This window comes from Amphibalanus amphitrite, unplaced genomic scaffold, assembly GCF_019059575.1.
Source record: "Amphibalanus amphitrite isolate SeventyFive unplaced genomic scaffold, NRLGWU_Aamphi_draft 000272F_arrow, whole genome shotgun sequence".
Lineage (NCBI taxonomy): Eukaryota > Metazoa > Arthropoda > Thecostraca > Balanomorpha > Balanidae > Amphibalanus > Amphibalanus amphitrite.
The window spans coordinates 365,904-388,512 of record NW_024881767.1 but is presented as its reverse complement, the minus strand read 5'-3'; the positions used below and the strand labels follow the sequence as shown (position 1 = coordinate 388,512).

General features: G+C 55.3%; 1 protein-coding gene across 1 annotated transcript in view; it reads right to left on the bottom strand.

Annotated features, from left to right (window-relative positions):
* Nucleotides 1-18,111, bottom strand: part of LOC122387064 (transcription factor Sox-7-like) — a 69,434-nt gene extending 51,323 nt beyond the window's left edge. Inside the window, exons 1-2 of the mRNA XM_043376877.1 lie at nt 17,944-18,111; nt 8,616-9,026 (exon numbers count right to left, since the gene is read on the bottom strand). Of these exons, the coding sequence (XP_043232812.1) occupies nt 8,616-9,018 (403 nt within the window). The 5' untranslated portion in view covers nt 9,019-9,026; nt 17,944-18,111. The remainder of the gene's footprint in view (nt 1-8,615; nt 9,027-17,943) is intronic.
* Between the last annotated feature and the right edge of the window lie 4,498 nt (nt 18,112-22,609).

The following is a 22,609-nucleotide window of genomic DNA, read 5'->3' as shown; positions in this document are numbered from 1 at the left end:
GCTGCCTTCGCTGAGCCGAACCCCCGTCTGCCTGTCCCATATCGCGCCGGGCTCAGGTCAGGTAGGGTCAGCGGGACCGCTCGGTCCGGCCCGCGGGCGGTGGACGGGCGGCCGGTAACGCTTTCCGCCAGCCAGCTGTAGAATCCAACAAACAGGACGGCCACCGCTCAGCGCAGCGAAACCGGTATTAAAGAATGGCAGTAGATGTTCATGGCCACAAACTCAGATTTGGGCATTTAAGTGGTATTCAAAGTAGCGTCAAAAGTAGCAAAAAGAAGAAAAAAATACTTCAGCCAATTTTAGATCGGGCCAGAGCCAGAGGTCATGTCACCAGAGGTCATCGATGGTAAAATTTTGCTTGGACAGGGTGCGTTGCGCGCACCGATGCATTGGGTTTCCAATTTCCATAGAAGCATCAACAGACTCGGAAGCTCGCAACGCTAGCGTGGAGCCGAATTCATATCAACCGCCGCAACAATGCAGCAGCGCAGCGCAGCGTGCTGCAGCGCGGGGCTGTGAAACACCGCCGAGGGCTATCCATATGCAACCCACGTGATGGGCTCGGCCCCAGCGGAGCATGAGGCCCAGGACTCCCGCCCGGCCCATGTCTCCCCCTAATTCCTGTCATCCTTCCCACTCTGAAGTCGATGGAAGAGCCTAACCTAACACAACAATCAGCTCGTTTACCGCTATGTCTGAATAATATTGTCAGATTTAATCAAGGTCAACGGCTTAGCATATAAATAACAACAACTGCCAGTTGCCACCATCGGTATTATGAGGAAACCAGTTGTTTTTCCACTATAATGTAAAAGTTTTTAGCTTAAAACTTGCATGAAATTAATTTTACCAGCCTCGTGTTCCTCTTATCAAAACGCTTCGAATGAATCAAAAGTTGACCTTTAAAGGTCATTTGAAAAATTTGGCCTATGTTCAAAGACATGACCTGACCAGAAATGGTCATGATGCATAGCAGGATATTAGATCCGATCCGTATCGTGGAACTTTACAAACACTTCAGATGATTTCATAACTTAAGCATGTCTGTCAAAAATAATTAAACACTTCAGATGATTTCATAACTTAAGCATGTCTATCAAAAATAATTATTACATGGCTCGTATGTAAGCTGGGTGTGTGGTTGAACGCAACTGATGATGTTCTGTTGGCCACAATTTCTATATTTAATTTATCCTGCCGGATTTCATATTTTTATTAATGACACCTTGACAATGTCGAGAAAAAACGCTAAGGAGATTTAACAGATACATTCAGTGTAAGGAAGGGTCAAGGGTGCTGGATTCCTTCCGTCCTTGCTATCCTAAGGAAAAACCAATCCGCATCGCCCCTAGTCTTCATGCTTCCCTCTCTGGACTGGAGGTCACCCCACCAGTCAACCTGTAGTTGATGTCAGATCCATTCCAGGACACATAATCCTCTTCGGGTAACCGTTTGGGAGACGGCCGGACCGTCCCAACAGGGCAATCTGGTCCCACGGGAACAGTCTCGCTTCTGCAGATCACTGTCGCTGGCTCGCACAACCCAATTACTACACCAGAGCATAGTTAAATGTCATGTCTCTGCAAGGGCCTTTTCAGACCGAAAAAGATGGCTCCCAACAAACAAACAATTTTCTCATTCAGTATGGTATCCCATCAAGCACCACATGTTTTCAGAGTGTTTATTATGCGTTCCGTCCAAAAAACCGCAGTTCAATTTTCTCCCATTGACTTGAGCGATCTCATAATTGACGCGGCCTTTCTGTCAACAATGTCAAACTTGCAAAGTAAAAGTTTCAAATACATATTCTGTTGCCCATTGAAATCGCTGAAAGTTCTAAAGCGATCGGTTAGTCGGTATAGATATGATGAGGAACTTTCACAGGAACTTTCCTTGAGGTAAGGTCACTTGACGTGACCTGGTGTTATGACCTTGAATCGAAAGACTTGGGAGGGGAAAAATGGGTCATTTGAAATCTTAAAATGCTAGATTTTAACAATAATTGCAAACACTATCCCGGCCAAATAGTGAGTGAGAATGGAGCGATTCCCCAACCCCATGTTTAGCTCCTATAATTGAGCTAGCTGCTAGAGCCTCGCGGAAAAAAACAACGAGCGCTTGCGTCGTTAGGTGACGCAGCAACTGGTACCCCATTTTAAAATATCAGTGACCTCTTAGTGCAGGTCAAGGGCCCCAAGGCATTGGATCGGTTTTTGGTAAATAGATTCGCAAAAATGGTCGCATTATCGTCATTTCGATACAATCGTGTTCTCTGTTTTCAGACGCGTCGATTTATATGCTTTTTTGCTTAGGTGAAGCAATTTAGGATGTTTACCTCAGGTCAATGTCATGTTAGGGCAACACAGGTCACGAAGCTGTTGAAAGGAGGACATGTTGCATAACATTTGATTCGGCAAGTCTTACAAGTCCATTGATGGCTGTCCCGACTGGCTAGCTCATTTTGATCGGGAGTTATTGACGAAGCACTCCTATGACCCTAGTTACGTAATAAATGACGTCACGCAAGGTGAACAATGCAAAAGTGAAGCATTAGACCTTGCCAAGAATGTAGGAAGTCACGATTTCATGTGCTTGAGGTATAGTTTCAGATTATTTCCGAAGGCAAATTAACAGTTTCCATATTTCCCCATTATGCTTATATGAAACTAAGTTCATTGCGGATTTGCATCATTTTATAACCGACAATCATGCAGAGGTTTACTTAACCCTTGCCGGACCTATTAGTTTTCTACATACGCGCCGGCCGAGGGGGGGAGGGGGTGGGTACGACCCCCTCACGTTTCGCCCCTGGTGGAGCTAGCGCGTTGCGGAAAAACGAGCGTGTGCGCCGTTACGAGACGCAGAGATTGGTACCCGATTTTAAGGCCCTAGGTCAGCCGGTGAGCTCTGAGGTCAGGTCAAGTGCCCCAAGGTACGGTTCAGTTTTTGTTGAATAACTTCGCAATAAACGGCTGCAGAGCCGAGATTTTGGCAGCATCGTGTTCGCCTCGGTCAGGCGCGTCGAATGATATACTTTTTGTTTGGGTCAGGTCAACTTAGGGTGTTGACCCCAGGTCACGGTCAGGTCAGCGCCCCCAGGTCACGAAGTTGGTCGAAAGAGGTCATGTCGCATATCATTCGATTTGGCAGGTCTTCCTGAGTCCATTGGTGGCTTTCCCGACTCGCTAGCTCAATTTGATCGGGAGTTATTGACGAAAAACTAATATGACCTTGATGGCGTCATAAATGACGTCACGCAAGGTCAACATTGCAAAAGTGACGCATCTAACCTTGTAAGGAGTGCATCAAATCACGATTCTGTGTGCTTGAGATAGTTGGAGATTGTTCCCGGCGCCAGAATAGCAATTTTCATTTTCCCCATTGACTTATAATGACTTGACAGGTCATTATGACTTATAATGACCTGACCTGTCAGGTCATTGACTGAAATGACCTGACCTCATATGACCTTTAGGAAAAATCTGAGATATACAAGCTATGGGACTCGTAATGGATACTAGATCCTGCAGGTTTCATTTCCCTGTGAAAGGTCCTCTGGCCGTGAGGGCGTTGCGAAGTTGTGACATCTGAAGACCGTGCAGAGGTTTAATTATGACGTCATAGCAGGGCCTATTTTGACATGTTAACTGGGGGGGGGGGGGGGGGCAAATTCCCCCGCACACAACAGAATTGCTCCCCCCAGTCGTCGAGATTTGCCCACTATAAAAATGGGCATAAAGAAACAGGGTGACAAACATACTACTGTGACTTGTTTTGCAATGGATGTCAAATAAGTCAGTCTGCAAGTAATGACCAGTGGTGGATCCAAGGGTGGGTCATATGGGTCATGACCTCCCGCCCCCTTGGGGCCCGGGGACACCACAGGCCTGCCAGGGGCACCACCGGCCTGTCAGGGGCACCACAGGTCTGTTGGGAGCACCATCGACCTAGCAAGAGCACCATAGGTCAGCCAGGGGCACCACAGACCTGCCAGGGGCCCCACCGGCGTCGCAGGGGCACCACCTTGGGCCTGTCAGGGGTACCACCACAGGCCCGCCAGGGGTACCACAGGCCTGCCAGAGGCACCACAGGCCTAGCAAGGGCACCACGGACCTGTCAGCGACACCACGGGCCTGTCGGGGACACCTCAGGCTTGTCAGGGCCAAGGGACACCACAGTCCTTGCACGGGCACCACAGGCATGCCAGGGGCACCAGAGGCCTAGCAGGGACACCACATGCCTGGCAGTTGCACCACCGGCCTCGCAGGGACACATTGGGCCTGTTAGTAGCACAACGTGCCTGTCGGGGACACTCCAGGCTTGTCAGGAGCACCACAGTCCTGTCAGGGCCAAGGGGCACCAGCGGCCTAGCAGAGGCGCCACCGGCCTAGCAGGGACACCAACGGCCTCGCAAGGGCATCATGGGCCTGTCAGGGGCACCACGGGCATGTCGTTGGAACTTCAGGCTTGTCAGGGGCACCACAGTTCTTTCAGATGCACCGACGGACTAGCACCATGGCACCATGTTTGGCCGGGATCGCGATTCGGCGTATGTTGCCTCGCATTAGCCGCGCGTTTGCAGTCTTGTCTTTTCGTTGTTTCAAACGTTCAAACATGGGATATGATGTTGCTCTCATGCCTTAGGGTGGGTGTCAAGGTCACCGGAAGGTCAGGTCAGGTCATTTACCTTTGATGACCTCGGTTCACATGGTCGAGTTTTATATGTTTCTAGGCTAGTTTTTGGAGCTGAATTCGAATTTAGCAGCCATTTGACCGTTTACGAAGTAGTTTTGATGCCGTCGTAACATGTTACGAAGCTGTCAGAGGCGGTTGCCACCTACTACGAATACCCGGCAAAACCCTTACTGGTTGACCTGACCTGACCTGACCCGACCTGGCCTAAATGCATGAAGACATCATCTATGATCATAACTAACATGATATTCGTGATCAGCACCCCGAAAAAACCATAGCAGCCACCCTTTACGACGCTCTAACAGGTCTCGATTTTCCCGACTTTTGGGTCATTGACCTGACCTGGAAGGTCAACCGATGACCAAGGACCTTAAAATCATCATCATCGGCTCCTTTCATCACGGGCAACACGCTCGTTTTTTTTTCGCGAAGCTCTAGCTCGATCAGGGGCGAAACGGCAAGGAGGGGGGGGGGAGGTTCCAAGGCCCTCCCCCCATATAGTTACGTTCGCAGCTGGAAAACACCAATACGGGCGAGGGTTAATGGGTTATTAAAGACAATTTTCCAGGCTGCCCCCCCCCCCCAGTCAAATTCCCTTAAAATAGGCTCTGCGTCATAGGTCAGTTACCTGACCTGACCCGAAAATGCGGTTGGTGTCAAAAGATCCGGCTTGAATCAAGGGTCAGGTATGCCACGTTTCAGCTCTCTATCGCCAGCGTGTTTGGAGCTATCGCGAAAAAACCCTATGGGGGGCGGCACCCGCCCCTCGGCCGGCGAGGGTTAAGACGTCATAGTTAAGTGACCTGACTTGAAAACGTGGTTGATGTCAAATGATCCGGCTTGAATCAAATGTGAGGCATATGAAATGTCAGCCTTCTATCATCAGTGCTTTGAGCTACCGCAAAAAAATACATGGTGGCGGCATCCACCTCTTCTTCTCGGCCGGCGAGGGTTAAACCTCGCTTCGAATTATTGCAGATAACGATGCGACCGAAATCAAAGCATTTATCTGTGTCTAGAAGCTGGCCGCTGACTTGTTGGACAAGACCCCCAATCTTATTTCGCTAGATGGGAATAAAATACTCGGTATGTGATACATATATACCCCTCGATTTGCCCCCGCGCTAAGTCTATTCTAATCATCACTAACGCTTTTTTATCCGAGATGATGTCGCCGCTAAACGGGTTGTTTTGTTTGCTTGCTTGCGTTGAATGGTCTGTGGTCATTACGGATTATTGAAGGATTATGATAAAATAGGAATGGGGCAAGGGAGGATATGCACTGAAGGTGTTTAATTTAGATCACAAAGGCATCATTTCCCGCATCGTGCAGAGTCACTATCTTCACCTCCTCTGCACTGCGGCATCTCTGCGCCCCTCACGCGGCGTCCTCACTCCACGGCCGGCCGCCGCCAACTGACCCACTCGCCGGGCGCCGCGACCTGACCCGTGTCGCTGCCGCGGTCTGCGCAATAGAGTCGGGGCTGGAATCCGGGGGTTCGGCCGGCCGGCGGCCTCTGGAGCGGGGGACTTTTTTAGTAGACCTACTGTACCGGACCCAGTAACTCCGGGCGAGCCGCCGAGCACTGAGCCGGACTCCGCTGTAGATCCCGGCCTGTTTTGATCAGTAATGGGCAACTCGACACCCTGAAGGCATTCCGTCTGAAGGCGAGAACACGTCTAGTATTCGACACTTCAGCGGCTGCAAGACCCGTGCTCTGACATCCATTCGAGTGCCCTCTGCCTATGATGTGACTCCAAACAGCACACAGGCTGGCACGGAGAGATTTTGTTAGCAGACTTGTCGCCTTTGACTTGTAAGTTTTATACACTTTGTAGTGTATTATTCGTTGCCTTTTTTTTGCATTACCTTGTTTGTACTCCTAGCTATACAATTTAATGAATTTACATGCTCATTGCTCAATCTTAAATTGATGCGTTGCAAAGGTGTATAGGCGTTTTGTCATCTGGGTAGATAAGCATGTCAAAAGCATATTTGACGTAACGATGGGTCCCAATTTTGTTTTGGAGAGCGCAGCCCGGCAATCAGCGTGCGGCCGAGCAATATCCTCTGGCTCCATTTAATCGGTACGCGTCTGGGGCCGGCACGGGGGCGCGTTCCCAGGCACCTGAATCAGTACTCCCACACTCTGCTGGCCCAGTGAGGGGCTCCCACAATCAGCCGGGGGCGGGGCGTGGGACGGGTGGCCGCCCCCGCCGCCCCCGCTCAGTCCCAGCTCTCGCCTGATCTGAGCTCAGGCCGAGTCAACTGGTGTGTACGGCCGGCACGGCGGGTGGATGGGGGACCACAAACACACACACACAGCGGTGCAGCGTCATCTGCTGACCTCTGGCTGCCCCAGTTACGGCTCAGCACGTGCAATGAGCCGCGCTCAGTACTGCTGACTGGACGGACCGGCCGGCCGGCCCCGAGGAGCCGCGCGGCCCGGCCCGGCTCCCCTGGCCTGCGGACGGGCGCGATGGACAATGCGGTGTTGTGGCCGGCGGTGGGCGGGTAACCGGCGGCCACAGCACTGGAGCAGCCACAGGGCCGGTCCAGGGGACACGGGACACCGAACGAACCCGGGGCTACGGGGTACGGTACGGTAAACAATGGGACGCAGCTCAGGTAGTTATCTATTGACTTTCGTTTGTGAAGAAAGTCATGGGTATTGGGGATTGATGTAAGGCCTTAGTTTATGTATGCCTAGCAACTTTTCATACACTGCATAGATAGTGGCTGGTTGTTGCGCAAGAAGTCTTGAAATGACGTGACATCGCCATATTCGTATGCTTTACAACCCGAGTAATTATCATGCCTTCCACTTACCTACCAGATTATCACCAAACGAACACAACCGGTAAGTATGCATGCATGACTTCACCCGTCTTCCGTATGCTCTTTATGCCGTTTTCGCCCGTCAGCTGATGGGGGAGGATGCTCTTTAGGGCCGCTGTCACTCTAAGAGGCGGTCTGGCCTAGGCGGCTGACACTCGCCCCACGTGCAGGAACTCGCCATTTAAATCTTAATCACCTGGCTTTCAACAGTCGCTAATAATCATGGCTCATCAGCAGTAAACTGGCGAGGGCACGAGCCACGGCCACCGCGCGCGGCCACCGCCGAGACGGCGTGCTCGGCTCACGAGTTACGGCGGGGCCGGGCCGACCGTCTCCGTCACGCGCCTCCCACCGGGTGCCCGGGCCACGGCGGGTCGCGCCCCCGGCCCCTGCCGGTCAGCTCCCACGACCTGTCGCGCCCCACGCCGGGCCCGATGTCATTATGATAGAGCTCACGCAGCGCGGCCCCGTTGCACAATGAGGAGACAACATGCAGGGCGGCGGACGCTAATTGCTCGTCAGTGAAAGGCGGAGGTGGCAAATAAACTGTCCGGGACACGGGTCGACCCGGCCGAGCCGCGCGTGTCATCCGGCAGCTGCGCGTCAGGCGCCGAGAAAATAGTCTGTCACCAAATTTGTCTCATTTTTACCCGGCTCTGGGGGAGCCTGTGTCATCCGGCAGAGCATAGGGGGAGATTAGGCAGCGACTGCGGCACTTAACTCGCCCCAGCCGCTCTGTAATCAGTGCGGCTATTACCCACCCGCACAATCCGTCTCCATTGGGGACGACAGGCGGGCCCCGCACTGAGCTTCCTGACTGTCCGCCCCTGTGAGCCAAAGGAGGACCAAGAGCCCGCCGTGAGCCACCGTGAGCCCGCCGGGAGCCCGCCGAGAGCCCGCCGGTAGCCGACGGGAGCCGCCGGGAGCCGCCGGGAGCCGCTGTGTCCGCCGTTGGCGACGGTCGGCCGTCCCGGGCCCCTGTCCGGCCCCACTGGGTCAGGGGCCGTCAGCGCCCGGTGCTCCTGCTCGGTCAGTGTTTGGGGACGGGACGGGTCGTGCGGCGGGGCCGCAGCTCACTTACCCAGCATCTTGCTGAGGTCGGCGTTGTGGAGGTCGGGGTTCTCGTCGGCCAGCCGTTTGCGCTCCGTCTTGGCCCAGACCATGAAGGCGTTCATGGGCCGCCGGATGCGCGCCTCCTTGCCCTTCTTCTCGGGGGGCCCGCCGGGGGGCAGCTCGCCGCACATTTTGCCGGCCGGCATCAGTCTGTAGTCGTAGCTGGCGGCGGCGCCGACCATGGAGGGCGCCAGGTGGCCCATGTAGCCGCGGCCGTACAGGTCGCCGCCGGCGGCGTCGGCACGCACCGAGTAGCCCATCTCCATGGGCGAGCAGCGGTAGTCCATCTGCGAGTAGTACTGCTGGTACATGGCCTGCTGCGAGTAGGCCATCTCGGCCTCTGCCGACGAGGCGATGTACTGCGCCTCCATAGCGACTCCTGCCGACAGGGGACGGGGCGGTCAGAGGGGGGACCGGAGTCACAGAGGGAACCGGACAGACGGAACGGCCACTGCTGGGCCTGGGACGGAGGACCACCCCGAGGCCCGAGCCGTGAGCTGGGGGGGGGGGAGGGGGTCCCGCCCGCCGTGACCGGCGCGGCCCGTCTCCCAGTACCACTTACAGCACTTTCTTTGACGTTATTACGGTTGTTAGTAAGCCGGCAACTTGTCAGGAGTGACGGATGGGCGGGTAATTTGGACGAAATGGAACGTAAACAGAGCTGACGGCGCCTTGCCGCCCGGCCGGCGGAGTCAGTCTTACTATTCTATATTTACCCAGCCTCAAACACGCCCTGTTGAGTGTGAACAAGTGCACGGAGTCGTCCGCACCATACCTCACAATATCCCACATTGAAAGTGTTGGCTGGCCACAAACACACCTCTCGGGGTGAAAACGAGAGTGTCTGTCGCTGCCGGCGGCGGCGCGGCGGTGCGCCGCGGTGCGGGGCGGCTCTCCCGTGGCGCACCACCCGGTCGAAGGGAGAGACAACTGACACAGAGCGGCGAGCGGCGGCGCGGCGGCGGCAGATGGCGCGTCTCCCACGCCGCGTTCAGTGGTCCAGTTACCACCGCACCGAACAGTGGACAGCTGGGGCGTACGGCTGCTCAGGGCAATGATGCCAGCCATTGAAGGCAATGGTTACTAACGCTATCCAAAGGCTCGGTAAAGTGACGTGTGATGACCAGTTATCGTTAAGATACGCGCTACATTGAACAAATGGGACACCATGTATAACAAGTCTCAGTTGACTAGATTAATTTGTATTGATCTTATCTGCATAAGGTGTCAAAATTGCTCAATTGCTCATCAAATACAGGTCAAAGCATTACGCATGTCTGGAAGGTAAATTGGGCATTATCCGTATACCGAACCGGTTTGAACCAATAACAAAAGTGGTGCTCCGAGTCTGTTAACTTCAGTCAGGACCACAATGAATGAGTCTCTTTGAACTGCCAGCGCCTATTGTTCACAATAAAATACAGATTCATTTCCCTTTTTGTGTGCATCGAGTAACAGCCAATGCACACTTCTGCGATGATCTTTCCTTCTGACTCAACGCGGCGCGACGAATGAACGCGACAAAAATCGAGGCACACGGAGCACAGGCGATTTTCCTACTCATGGACTTTCGTCAGCTTTGTCGCAGCTTTGGAGAGCGACGGCCAGTATGTCTGCCTGCAGTCCTCGACTACAGAAAGAACGGGGATGACGACCGTTCGGGCGGACGGCGCCGCGGGACCGGCCGGTGGATCGAAGGGTTTACCCCGAAAGGCTCCAGGATCCGCCCCAGTTTGCGCCCAGTTCCCCGGGGCTCTGCACCGTCGGAAGGCTGGCGTCGTTCAGGTACGGCGGCGGCCAGCATTCCCACACGACGGATGTAGCGGGCGCGCTGCAGAAAAGCCGACAGAAAGTCCTGCAGGGTGTCGGGCCGGGTGGACGGCCGGTGCCGGGCCGGGTGGACGGCCGGTGTCGGGCCGGGCGGACGGTCGGAGTCGGGCCGGGTGGACGGCCGGTGCCGGGCCGGGTGGACGGCCGGTGTCGGGCCGGGTGGACTCCCAGTGTCGGGCCGGGTGGACGGCCGGTGTCGGGCCGGGCGGACGGCCGGTGTCGGGCCGGGCGGACGGCCGGTGTCGGGCCGGGTAGACTCCCAGTGTCGGGCCGGTGTCGGGCCGGGTGGACGGCCGGTGTCGGGCCGGGCGGACGGCCGGTGTCGGGCCGGGTAGACTCCCAGTGTCGGGCCGGTGTCGGGCCGGTGTCGGGCCGGGTGGACGGCCGGTGTCGGGCCGGGTGGACGGCCGGTGTCGGGCCGGGTGGACGGCCGGTGTCGGGCCGGGTGGACGGCCGGTGTCGGGCCGGGTGGACGGCCGGTGTCGGGCCGGGTGGACGGCCGGTGTCGGGCCGGGTGGACGGCCGGAGTCGGGCCGGGTAGACTCCCAGTGTCGGGCCGGTGTCGGGCCGGGTGGACGGCCGGTGTCGGGCCGGGTGGACGGCCGGTGTCGGGCCGGGTGGACGGCCGGTGTCGGGCCGGGTGGACGGCCGGAGTCGGGCCGGGTGGACGGCCGGAGTCGGGCCGGGTGGACGGCCGGTGTCGGGCCGGGTGGACGGCCGGTGCCGGGCCGGGTGGACGGCCGGTGTCGGGCCGGTGCCGGGCCGGGTGGACGGCCGGTGTCGGGCCGGGTGGACGGCCGGTGTCGGGCCGGCGGCCTTTTGATGCCCGCCGGCAGTTTCCGGCCGGAAAGGAAACGACGTCCGATCGGGGATGCCAGCCATCTTATCAGTTCGGGTAGGATAGTGCGGTAAATCATATTACTTGATTGGACTGATGTGATCTAACCTTCAGAAACATCGAAATGTCCGCTTAGCACAATGTTTTGTTATTTGTCATGAAACCTTCACATCTTTATCGATTTGAAACATGAAATTAGATGCAGACAACACTATCTCATTAGCGTTGCTTCAAGTTCTTTGCAGAATGATGTACATCGCCGTGCCGTGCTCGACGCGAAGCTATACGTATACCACACACAGTGCGGGGCCGTGTCGGCCGGTCACTCCGGCGGCTCCCTCCCTGTTTTCCACCCTCTCCGCCCATCCAACCGCGGGCCATAGGGCGGCACAGTGCCGCTCCCCGAGTCACGTTTCAGTCATCTGCACGGCGCCCTGCCGGCCGCGGCTCCGGCGGCACGCGCCCCTCCCTGGCCGGCCGGCGGGGCGCCGGGTCGCCGGTGGCCGATGACACACGTGCTATCGACACCCTGAGCGCGGGCGGGCGCCCAGACGCCCCGTCGGCCGGCCGCAGATCCCGGCGATAATCGTTATTTAATTATAGAAGTGATGATGTGGCGGTGTGGCACCGGGGGCGGTCCGATACAGGCGGTAATGACGAGCCGCCGCTGCAGATACACCGCAGACGCGTGTCACAAAAGGTTTGGTGGAGGCGCCGGGTCACAGGCCACCGCAGAGACTGCTGGATAGCAGAGGGGGTGGTGCCGGGGTCACAGGGCCACCTCAGAGGCGCCCCACTGCTGAACATCAGTGGGTGGTGCTGGGCGGGGGCGCCAATCCCTCGCCGGGGAGGCACGAGTCATCGGAGGTGAGACAAGACGGCTGGAGGATGCAGAGTCGAACAACAAAACACGTAACGTGCGGAACAGATTATTGACGACAGCTGAGGAGCAAAATGTGATGGTTGGATAGTTTCGAGCATTGTCGCAAGAAATTGGTTGATGTTCATTTTTTTTTTTTGCAGAACAGCTCGCATGTAATTTTGTTGTTTTACACGAGCGTGCAAAATGAACGGGGTCGAGATCTGGCAGGGCGACGCTCGTTAGCGGCCGAGTCTCACACACGGTCCGAGCGGCGTGTAGGTCCTCCCTCCGGGCCGGTCACGCCCCGCGACCGGAACACGCTCTGCTCTAAATCATCCTTATCTTCGGGAGCGGGACGGCAGATGGCGCATGAGATAAGGCCTGCATACAACCTGTACGGACGACCTGCAGTCGCCGGTCGACATTGCACAATGTCTTTTTGCGGGTGAGTCCGGCTTTCCGCGTGTTTCTTTCTGGGGCTATCGCTGACACATCTGATTCTGGAGTGACGCGGCCCGGCTGGGCGCGGCGGCGGGACGGTGGGACGGGCGGCGGTCCTCGGGGACAGTGGACGGGACGGCGGGACAGCGGAGCAACTCGCGATTCCTCTGGGAACGGTAGTCGAAGCCGCATGAGACCGGTCACCGCCCAGCACTCCTCTGAGATGGCTCTGGCAGCTTAGCAGCAGCATCCACTTCTATGTAGGCTTAGGTACCAGAAATTGGCGTTTGAGCAATGTTCGTGCTTCTTGTTACAGCGTCAGGGGTTTTAAAAGATAAAATCAACAGCGAGACACGATACGTGCTGCTGAAATTCAGTGCGCATCTCGACCCGAGGCGAAGAAGTAGGTCGCCGACCACAGCTCAATTATGCTGGTGTTTGTAACTCGATATCAGGGGTGTGATTCGAGTCGGTCAGACGGGTGCCGGGCTCGGTGTCAGCCATGATTTATTGAGACCGCGTGATCTTGGAATACGCTGATACAAACGGGCAAAAATAAACGCGAGCTCAACGCTAGTTGATGATGAAGTTTTTCATTAGACATGTAGCACAATATTGCCACGTGTCCAAGTTTCAGGCGTATAATGAGACCGATGAACTGTATGAGTGCCGACGATGGGCCGCGGGTGATCCAGGGCGGCCTGCTGATGACGCCGTGTGTTTGGTGACGTCAGGAGTTCCCTGACGCAGCCGGCGGTCCAGTGGGGGTGTCACCGGGTGCCGGGTGACCCTGCAGCCTCAGCCGCTGACGGGACACAGACCGGTCAGCTCTGGGTCCGCCGGCCTGCGGCAGGGGACGGACCGGGCCGGGGGACCGGAGGCAGACAATGTTGAGCGGACCGCACTGCCCGCTCAGCGCCGTCTGATGACGTGCCGCTGAGGTCAGAGGTCAGCGTAGACCCGACTGACCCCCCCCCCCCCCCCCGGGAGGACCCGGGTCTGAGAGGTCAGGCCCCGCCGAGTCAGCGCAACACGGCACGGCCTCAGCGGCGGGATATACCCTATTGTGGTCTCGGAGAAATCACCAACTCAGCTCTACAAGTGCCAGGGGAAACAACAGCGAATTATTGTTGTGCTTCGTAGGGTGGTAGTGCAGGTCAGAATGCTACCTGCTACACCGCGCGGGTAAAATATCTTTGTTACAGCGTCACATCACAGGTACGCGGCAATGAACCGTCCTTAACTCCTTTACTTTTGATTAGCACACCCAATAACTACGACAGCTAAATATAATTCCCATTTCACTTACGTCAATGAGCCGGTATGTTTAAGCCGTTTTAAGCAACGCTTAAATGGTTCACATGAACAGTAAATTTTAACTCGGACAAACGAACAAAAATAAACGGATAACTGTCAAGGTTCAGTCGACGTCAACTTTTGATTACGAGCTTGACAACATGTTATCAAATACCGCCAATTTCTTGCTATCGAGAAGTCGTGACGCCGTCCACTGTACCGGTACCAGCGGTACCGGTAGGTACTCCTGCGAGAAGTACCGGGACCGTGAGCGGTCCCGGCCGCCCGACCCGGGACGTCCTTCGTGAATCACGGCGCCGCCGCCGTACTTAGAATACTACGGTGCCATGCATTCACCCGACACCAAGTGACAGCCGGTGTTTTTTCCCGCACCGGCAAATGTCGCATGTTGGGCTCTAACAGTCTGGATTTTCCGAAAAAGTGTCCCGTGCCGCGTCGTCACGGAACTTCCGTCGGCGGAAAATTGGCCTGCGTGCGTCCCGGGCCGGCCGAAACAAGTCATCGGCGCCGGCTAACGACCCAGCTGGAGCCCAGCCATCGATACGGGCCGCACCTAATTGTGGCCAACAGTAGCCGTGCATGCACAAAGAATTGTGCTTTACAGTAGCAGACTACAACAGATAACCAGGGTTGATTGGAGCGCTAACACAACACCTCATGATTGTGCTAAAAGCAGAAATGACAATTGAATTCCGGGTTTCCATTCCTGAGATCTTATGTAAATTCCCAAATACAGGCGATGAAAAGACGCGTGCTCAATACTAATCTCTGTAGCAATGTAACCCTCGAGCTTAGCCGTAGTGTCAATCGATTGTACAAGTGCGCACATTGTCAGCGTAATTAAATGTCTCTGATTGTCAAATAATTTCTTAAAAAGTTAACATTGAGAAGACATAGTGAAATCTACTTCGAGATTGCCTCTGTGAAAATCTTGCTGAGCGTAGCCGCGAACATTTGTTGAAATCACTCGGTAGTCGGCACAAGATGTGCCTCTTTGTTTGTTTACATATGATCCCACTCATTCTTCTAAAAGCTATAGGTACAATTTTTATCACCACATCATGCAGGTTTATTGCATCGCTATCTCAATCAATCGGGCTCATCTGAAAACGACCAAGTTAGTCACCAACCGTTACCAATATATATTACTGTTTGTGGTGGGTGCGTCTGTCTGTGGTCGAGGTCCCGACTTGGTGGTGCTTTGCGTGGACTACAGGTCAGACCGTTGCACCTAGTCTAAGCCATTTAATCTGCCGTCGCCCTTCTGATCTGCCTATTGTCTGCGTGCAGTTGCATATTCACAACACCACTCAGTACAGGTGTCTTCCCCAGTAACAGGTGCGTTTCCCGTTTCCACCGCAGCGCACGGCTCCCCTCGTGACCGCCTGGATTTCGCTCTACAGGTGCTCCCCTCCCTCCCTCCCCGCCTGGATTTCGCTCTACAAGTGCCCCCTCCCTCCCCGCGGCAACAGGTGCGGCTCCCAGCGGCTTTCGCGGCAGGGCACTAGATTAGGCTTGGTACCAATTAGAACAAACACACGTCAAATGCCATATCACCATATTGTTAAATATGTGCTGATGGTAAATATCTGACAGAGTCATAAGGTAGTGAGGGATGGGCTAAGAAATGGTATGCTGTGCAATATGCATAGACAGAGACTGTTGGACAGCGTTTTGCCCAGTCACTGTCATATGGGTGCTAACGGATTGATTCCTTCTCCTGCAGATGCCGGGCAGCGCTGCTGATCATACTGTATCGGTGAGCGGCTGGACGGGCGGCTGAAATCAGCACAGCTGCAGCGGCCACCCCAATACCCTGCGCCGCCCCGAGGCGGGCCGGTAAGGCCGCACATGAACCCCGACCACGGCCGGACGGCGGACCGGCCACGGCACGGACGGCGCCGCTCGACACGGACGGCACGGACGGCACGGCGCGGCACGGACGGCACGGACGGCACGGCGCGGCTAAAACGGCACCGCACGGCCAGAACAGTACTGCACGGTACTGCACGAGCCACGGTGTATACGAAACACCACACCGAGATGAAAGAGTTTGAAACAAGTGGTGATTTTGTGTGACCTATTCTTGCACTACTTTTTCTCTATTGATTCGTTGCACGAGCGCATCTGACCGGCTGGGCCAGTAGTGCTAGAAGTGGAGATGGTCCTAGCGACGAGCACGGTCATTGCGGCCTCGCCACGGCTGATCTCCAAGCCGGGCGTATAGTCTGCTCACACGGCTGCGGCCGTGACTACGGCACACACGGCACCGACACGGCTCGGCTACGGTAGGGTATACGGCCGCGGCCCACACATCCCGTGGTTTGGTCCGAACAACGTTACATTAAACGGGCGCCAGCAAATGTACGATCTATGCAAATATACGATGCAAAGCAGCAGTTATGTTTCAGCCCTAGAACACCCCGTGGATTACACATAAGCACCCGGACTATCCGGGAAATGAGGCGTGCCTCAGCGGCGGCGGCGCCGTGCCTGGGTCTGTCGGTGGGGCGCGGGGCGCTGCGGGTCAGGTTCCGGGCTCCGGTCCCGTCCAAAGGTCAGAGCGGCCCGGCCCGGCCCGCGGGGCTGGGTGGGGTACAGGGGGCTGGGGGCGGGCCAGGGAGCGGGGCTGGACGGCACAGAGGCCACACCGCCCAGCGGCCGAGTTAGCTGCCGCCGCCGGCGTGTGGCGTGTTCGTGTGATGACCGATGCAGTTATGCCGTGGTTGGCACTCGGCGGCCGGCAGTGGCGAACGCCGCGTGCCGCTATTGATGAATTCGACAGCCAACAGACTCAAAACAGGGCGACATGCAATGTCCAATTCCTTGCTGATTGGTAAGAAACGTGGCACGTACTGTTTCTATTTCGATTATAAAGTACAATTTGAACGCGATCCCCTAAATATAGACACAGCCGTGTAGAATACTATCAGAGTTACATGCATAGGCTATTTGAGTGCATCAAATACGCGGCTTGCCATTGTATATCTATGGTTATTATTTCAGATAGGGTCAACATTGTTCCAGCGGGGGAAAGTCGATACCTCGGCCACACCTGAATGTCTGGACTGAGTGCAGTGACCGCAGCACTCAGCCGTCTATGGGGAAAATTCAATAAGGCCGACTCTCGGAAAAAAAAACAGCATGGTGTGCACCGCGCACCGCACTGCAAAGGCTACTTTCAGCCGCTCCAGTCCCCACGTTCGCTCTTGATACCCCCTCCCTTCAAATCTGCCAGACTATATTTTTAGCCCTAGTTTGGATCTGCAAAAATGACGTCTCAGTAACTGATAACTTGTCATACGAACCGCAGTAAAATTAAACGAAAAAGGCCTCTCAACGCGAAGACTTGGTATGCTAAAAACAACAACAAACAGTGCGGATGGAGCAGTCACTTCCCCATGGAACCCATATATCTACATGCAATCATGAATTTTGGTTTGGTAGCATCTTTTGGCGTGCAGCCGCTTACCCCATTAATAATTTTTAGAAAAGATACTTAAAAATTACATGAAAGCTTAATAGCGGACTATAGCAGAGAAGCTTAGCAGGGATTCGCCTGACTTTTTCAATTAAAGGAACGACCGGAAGTTGAAGATTAAATATTTATATAACACGCATCACTGGGCAAATGCCGCATGCAAAAATGCCGACGCATCTACACACTGAGTACCTAAGTACATGCCCAATGAGAATGCAGAAAAAAGGACCTACTCAAAGCTACGCAGCAAATCCGCCGAGGCAACACTGGTGCTGTGGCGCACCACTCTATTTCAGACTGAGCCCACTCGGCGACGGATTTTCACACGAGGTCGGGCGGGTTTTTGGCCGGCTCGTCACACCGAAATCTGCCCGGACATGGGAAGGTTTCCCGGAGTGGCAGTGAACTCTGCAGCCGGCCCGGCACGGCGCGGACCGCAGACGACAGCGACCGTGCAGTTGCAGGATGCAGTCGTGTCTAACCGCAGGCCGCCGGGCCCCCTCCAGACCCCCGGCCGTGCGACTCACGTGTGTGCTGCGGCGCTGTGCTCCCCAGCAGGAGAGCAGAGCAGGCTCTGTAGTCGGTCAGTTCACGGCGCCGCGCCGCCAGACAGTCCTAGAGAGACGCGCACGGTCCCGATCACCACGGCACACACAGTCCGGCACCACCGTCCACCGCCCGACACCGGCCCGTCTGAGCCCCGCCGCCGCCGCGCCGGGCGGCCGCTCCGGCCGGCGTCACGTGACCGCGCCGCCGGCGCCCATTGGCCGCCGCCGAGATGAAGGGCGGAGCCAGCGCGGGAGGCTGGGCGCGGCGCCGGGCGCGATATTAATGTGGAGGACGGGCCTGGCAAACACCCCGGTTTTGGATGCCGGACAGAGATAGAAGATGGCTACCTTAAACTGTGATGTGCCATTTCTCGCGCGGGTCGGCGGCGCAGACTCCCCGGGGCTGCGGTCAGATGCATACCGGGCCATCGCCGCGCGTCGCGCCGGCAGACGCGCCCGAGACGAGAGGGGGCGGGGCGGGGCGGACGGAGAGGAGGGAGAGGACGCCTGCTCGGCGGGGCGCGGCGGGAGGGCGGGACACGGGCAAAAGACAGGAGCGACAGCGTCAGAGAGACGACGGACTGGCGAGATCGGCTGGGGCGAGTAGTTCACCGTGTTAAAGGTAACAGCGAAAGCCTTTTATGCTCGTCACTTTTGCAATATCAATGTATCTTTTTTGGTAATTTAAAATCTTCAGGAAAGATAATAAAAACTCAATAGCTTAAGTTGTTTAATAAGATCGCTTCACTTTCATGAGGTCGTAATTCCCAGGCATATTTGAATAAGAAGATGCATGCATTACAGCCCCCGCGACGCAAAATAAAAATAAACTGCTGGGCTGTTTTCCTTTCTCAGCGATGCGAACAGTTTCGTTTCTGTTCTCTGTGCAAGGCTGCAAAATCACAGTATGTCGTCCAAGCACGGCCCAAATTTACAAACTTACAACAATGAATTGGTGAAAACTGTAGAAGAACTTAGATACCGAAGAGCAGTTCTTCAAGATCAAATAGGAAAAGAAGAGACAGAAAAGAGAGCACTTCAGTCACAAATTCACAACCTGAGTGAAACTCTCACTAGGATCAACGAGAGCCTGGCCAAGAAGATCCAACTAAAGGAAGAATATGAGAGAATTATCGTTGAAACTGATAAGGCTTACCAGAAGATTTTAGAAAGTTCGCAAATTCTACTTAATGTGGTAAAACAGGAATCATCACACCTAAATAGCTCTGGTGATAAGAAGAAAATATATGTAGACTATGAACAAGATGCAATTCTTCAAACGTATAGCAAAACAGTTAAGGATAAGAAAAAACGAAACGAACGCTTTGGTGACAGAAGCACGGAAAGAGCTTTTGAAAAGTCCGACAAAGCAAGAAGTGACATTGATTTACGCCAGCTTTGAAAACTTAAGATTACTTTCGTGCTTGTGAATTGAGTATTGTCAAGTCCACGATCTTTAGTTCAGTTCAACTTAAATAAATTAAAACACGCATAACAAACAATTTGTATTAGCCGTACGTGATCCCAAGCATGGGTGCTCAGAAGCTTGGGCGTACACTCAGTTCGCGTGTTTCATTTTCACGTCAACAATGCTGAATTAGGAAAAGCAGGGCCCTAAAACATCGGACAAAGCAACCGACAATTATCAACGCAAGTGCGAGTGCACTATTTATTATATCTCCGACGATCAGAGAGATAAAGGTAAGTTGCTTCGTCAATTTTTAGTTTTAATACGTTTGTTACAGTTATTCAAAATTTTAGCTTATAATATTTTTGTTATATCTGGACTCGGACATATCAAGTAACAGAGCAAGGAGTTTTATCGTCATTTGCCCTTGAGAAATCTACATTTCTACCTGTAAAAAAGTGACGATTTTAAAAGAGCCAGAACTATCCATTGGCATACATAGTGGAGCTCAAATCTTATCTTCCCTTTCCTGACCGTTCATAAAAATTCAGCCAACGATGAAGCATGTAGCAATCCAACCTGCCCTCCTCCTCAGTCCTCATGCCACCTCCACGCCGACTAGAGCAGTTCTCATAATTCTAAAGCTCTTGACTCTAACGTGGCCGACAGCCGAGTCTCGGTCGGCAGCTGTCTGCTGTGGCAGCTGCCGAGCTGTCCGACAGCTCCGTGACTCCAACATGGCCGACAGCCGGGTTTCGGGTCGGCAACTGCGCGAGGCGTGATGCCGCAAACGCGATCCCCGGCGCTGGGTCGCGTGACGAAATCACAGCGAGAGCCTCTGGCTGTCGGATAGGTCACAGTTTGACGGCTACGTCCGTCCATCACACTCAGTAATCCAATTCGGGGCACAGCGCCGTCAGTCTGTGGAGATTACCATCCAACTAGAGCACAGCAAACCACCTGATCAAAACAAGTCAGTCTGGAGTCTATAACACACCCACCGCTCTGCGAGTCCAACTGTCCCGCCGGGCACAGCCCCAGCCCACAGCGCTCAGCCGGCGAGCGGCGGCCGCCGTCATTGACCATGAAATCGCCCATCGCGCGCGCGCCGTGATTGCGCCGCAGTTCGGATGTTTTTGGCGCGCCCCGGCCGGCCCAGGGGCGGATAATGAGCGGCGCTCGCGCTTGCGTGAGCTGCTGTTCCACTCCCGTGCCTCTCGCCAGCAAAACTGCATCTCGCCGAAAGAGTCAAGGCTTCTTGCCCAACCGCACGCGCTCAAGGTTTCCCAACATAGGCGCGCACCTCGTTAAAGCTGCGCCAGGAAGCGCGCCACCGCCGCCGCACGCACCGAGCCCGCTGTTGACTGATTGCCCGCGATAAAATCCCCCCCCCCCCTCTTCACTCGGCTGGTTCTGCCGGCCCGCCATTTAACTGATGAGCATACAACTGTGTATTTGGGTTAATCGCTAACTGAAATAACGGTGCACTGAAAACAATTTAACCCGAGCAGGCACGTACCCAGGATTTCGCCCAGGAGGGGGCCACCTGCTTTCGAAAGGGCCCCCCACAGTGTATAGGGCCCCCCAGGTTCCCCGGGGGCCCCCGGGAGTCATGAAGAACCTTTCGATGGTGGGGGGGGGGGGCATAGTGGGTCCGGTCTCTCCTGCAGACGTAGGTGAGAAAACGCCACGTGTGTGGGAAAACACAATTCAGTTCTTTACAGCCTAATGTAGCATTTGGTTGTGATTTCTCGCGTTCAACTTCATCAAAGTCAATTAAAACGGTCTCTGTAACGGTCTAAGCCTTGAGAAAATGTGGAAAATTGGAAAGTAAAAATATTTTTGCTTGAGGAGTGTGCATGAAACGCACGGCATTTTATGAGCGAGCGCCTCAATTACTGAACATCCTCCAATGCCGGATATGTAGGTATATAATATAATAGTGGGGAGTAAATGTCTCGTTATCGGAATTCCACTATCTGGCAACTAGCCCTATGTAAACGCGGCTATTATATGTTTCACTAGGAATCGAGCGCAATTGTACTTCTAGCCAGAAAATAAATGCTTGGGTAATTCTGGGACACTCTGTATTAATTGGAGGAATAGGACTTACGAGGAAATGCGATTGCAAATCGACCCACATCCCTGTGTTAGCCAATGACGCCTTTGGGGCCAAGGTTGGGGGGTATTCAGTTTAGCCTTTTTGTTTTTCTGTGATATCTCCGGCACCGTGAAAGATATTGGCTCCTTCAGATGAGTGCCTACTCCAGTCACTACTTATATCCAGTAGCCAGTAGTCACTCAGATGATTTGGGATCAATCAGGTGATAAGCGTACTTTCAGACGACCAGGGGCCCCCAGTCGACCAGGGGTTCCCAGGCGACCAGGTCCTCCAGATGACTAGGGGCCCCACTGCCCCAGGCGACCAGGGCCCTCCAGGCAACCTAGGGCCAATGCGATCAGGTCCCCAAAGCGATCAGGGGCCCCCAGGCGACCAGGGGGCCCCCATGCGACCAGGGGCCCCCAGGCGACCAGGGGCCCTCTAGGTGACCAGCGGCCCTCAGGCGATCAGGGGCCCCCAGGCGACCAGGGGATCCCAGGCTTCCAGGGGCCCAAGGCGACCAGGGTCCCCCAGGCGACTAGGGGCGACCGGGGCCCCAGGCAACCAGGGGCCCCATGCGACCAGGCCCCCCGGCTACCAGGGGCCCCCTGGGCGACTAGGTACCCCCAGGCGATCAGGGGCCTCAATATCATGCAACCAGAGGCCCCCATGCGACTAGGGCCCCCTAGGCGACTAGGGGCCACAGACTATCAGGGGCCCATACGACCGGGCCCCGGCTATCAGGGCCCCCTAGGCAACTAGGGGCCCCCAGTCGATTAGGGGCCTCATGCGACCAGAGGCCCCCCATGCGACCAGGGCCCCCTAGGCGACTAGGGGCCACAGGCTATCAGGGGCCCCCATGAGACCAGGCCCCCGGCTACCAGAGGCCCCCTAGGCGACCAGGGACCCAGGAAACTGGGGGCCCTTGGATGACTGCAGGGGCCCCTCGGGTACCCAGGGCACATAATTGAAACTTTAATATCAATTTTTCTTCCGAGTAAAAGACGTTTTATCCAGTGTTTAAAAAATATCCTGGGGCCTGAGGGGCCCCCTGAGCGCCTTCGGCGCTCAGGGAGGGGCCTTGGCCCCCGTGGCCCCCCCCTTGGGTACGTCACTGAACCCGAGGCCGACGAGTA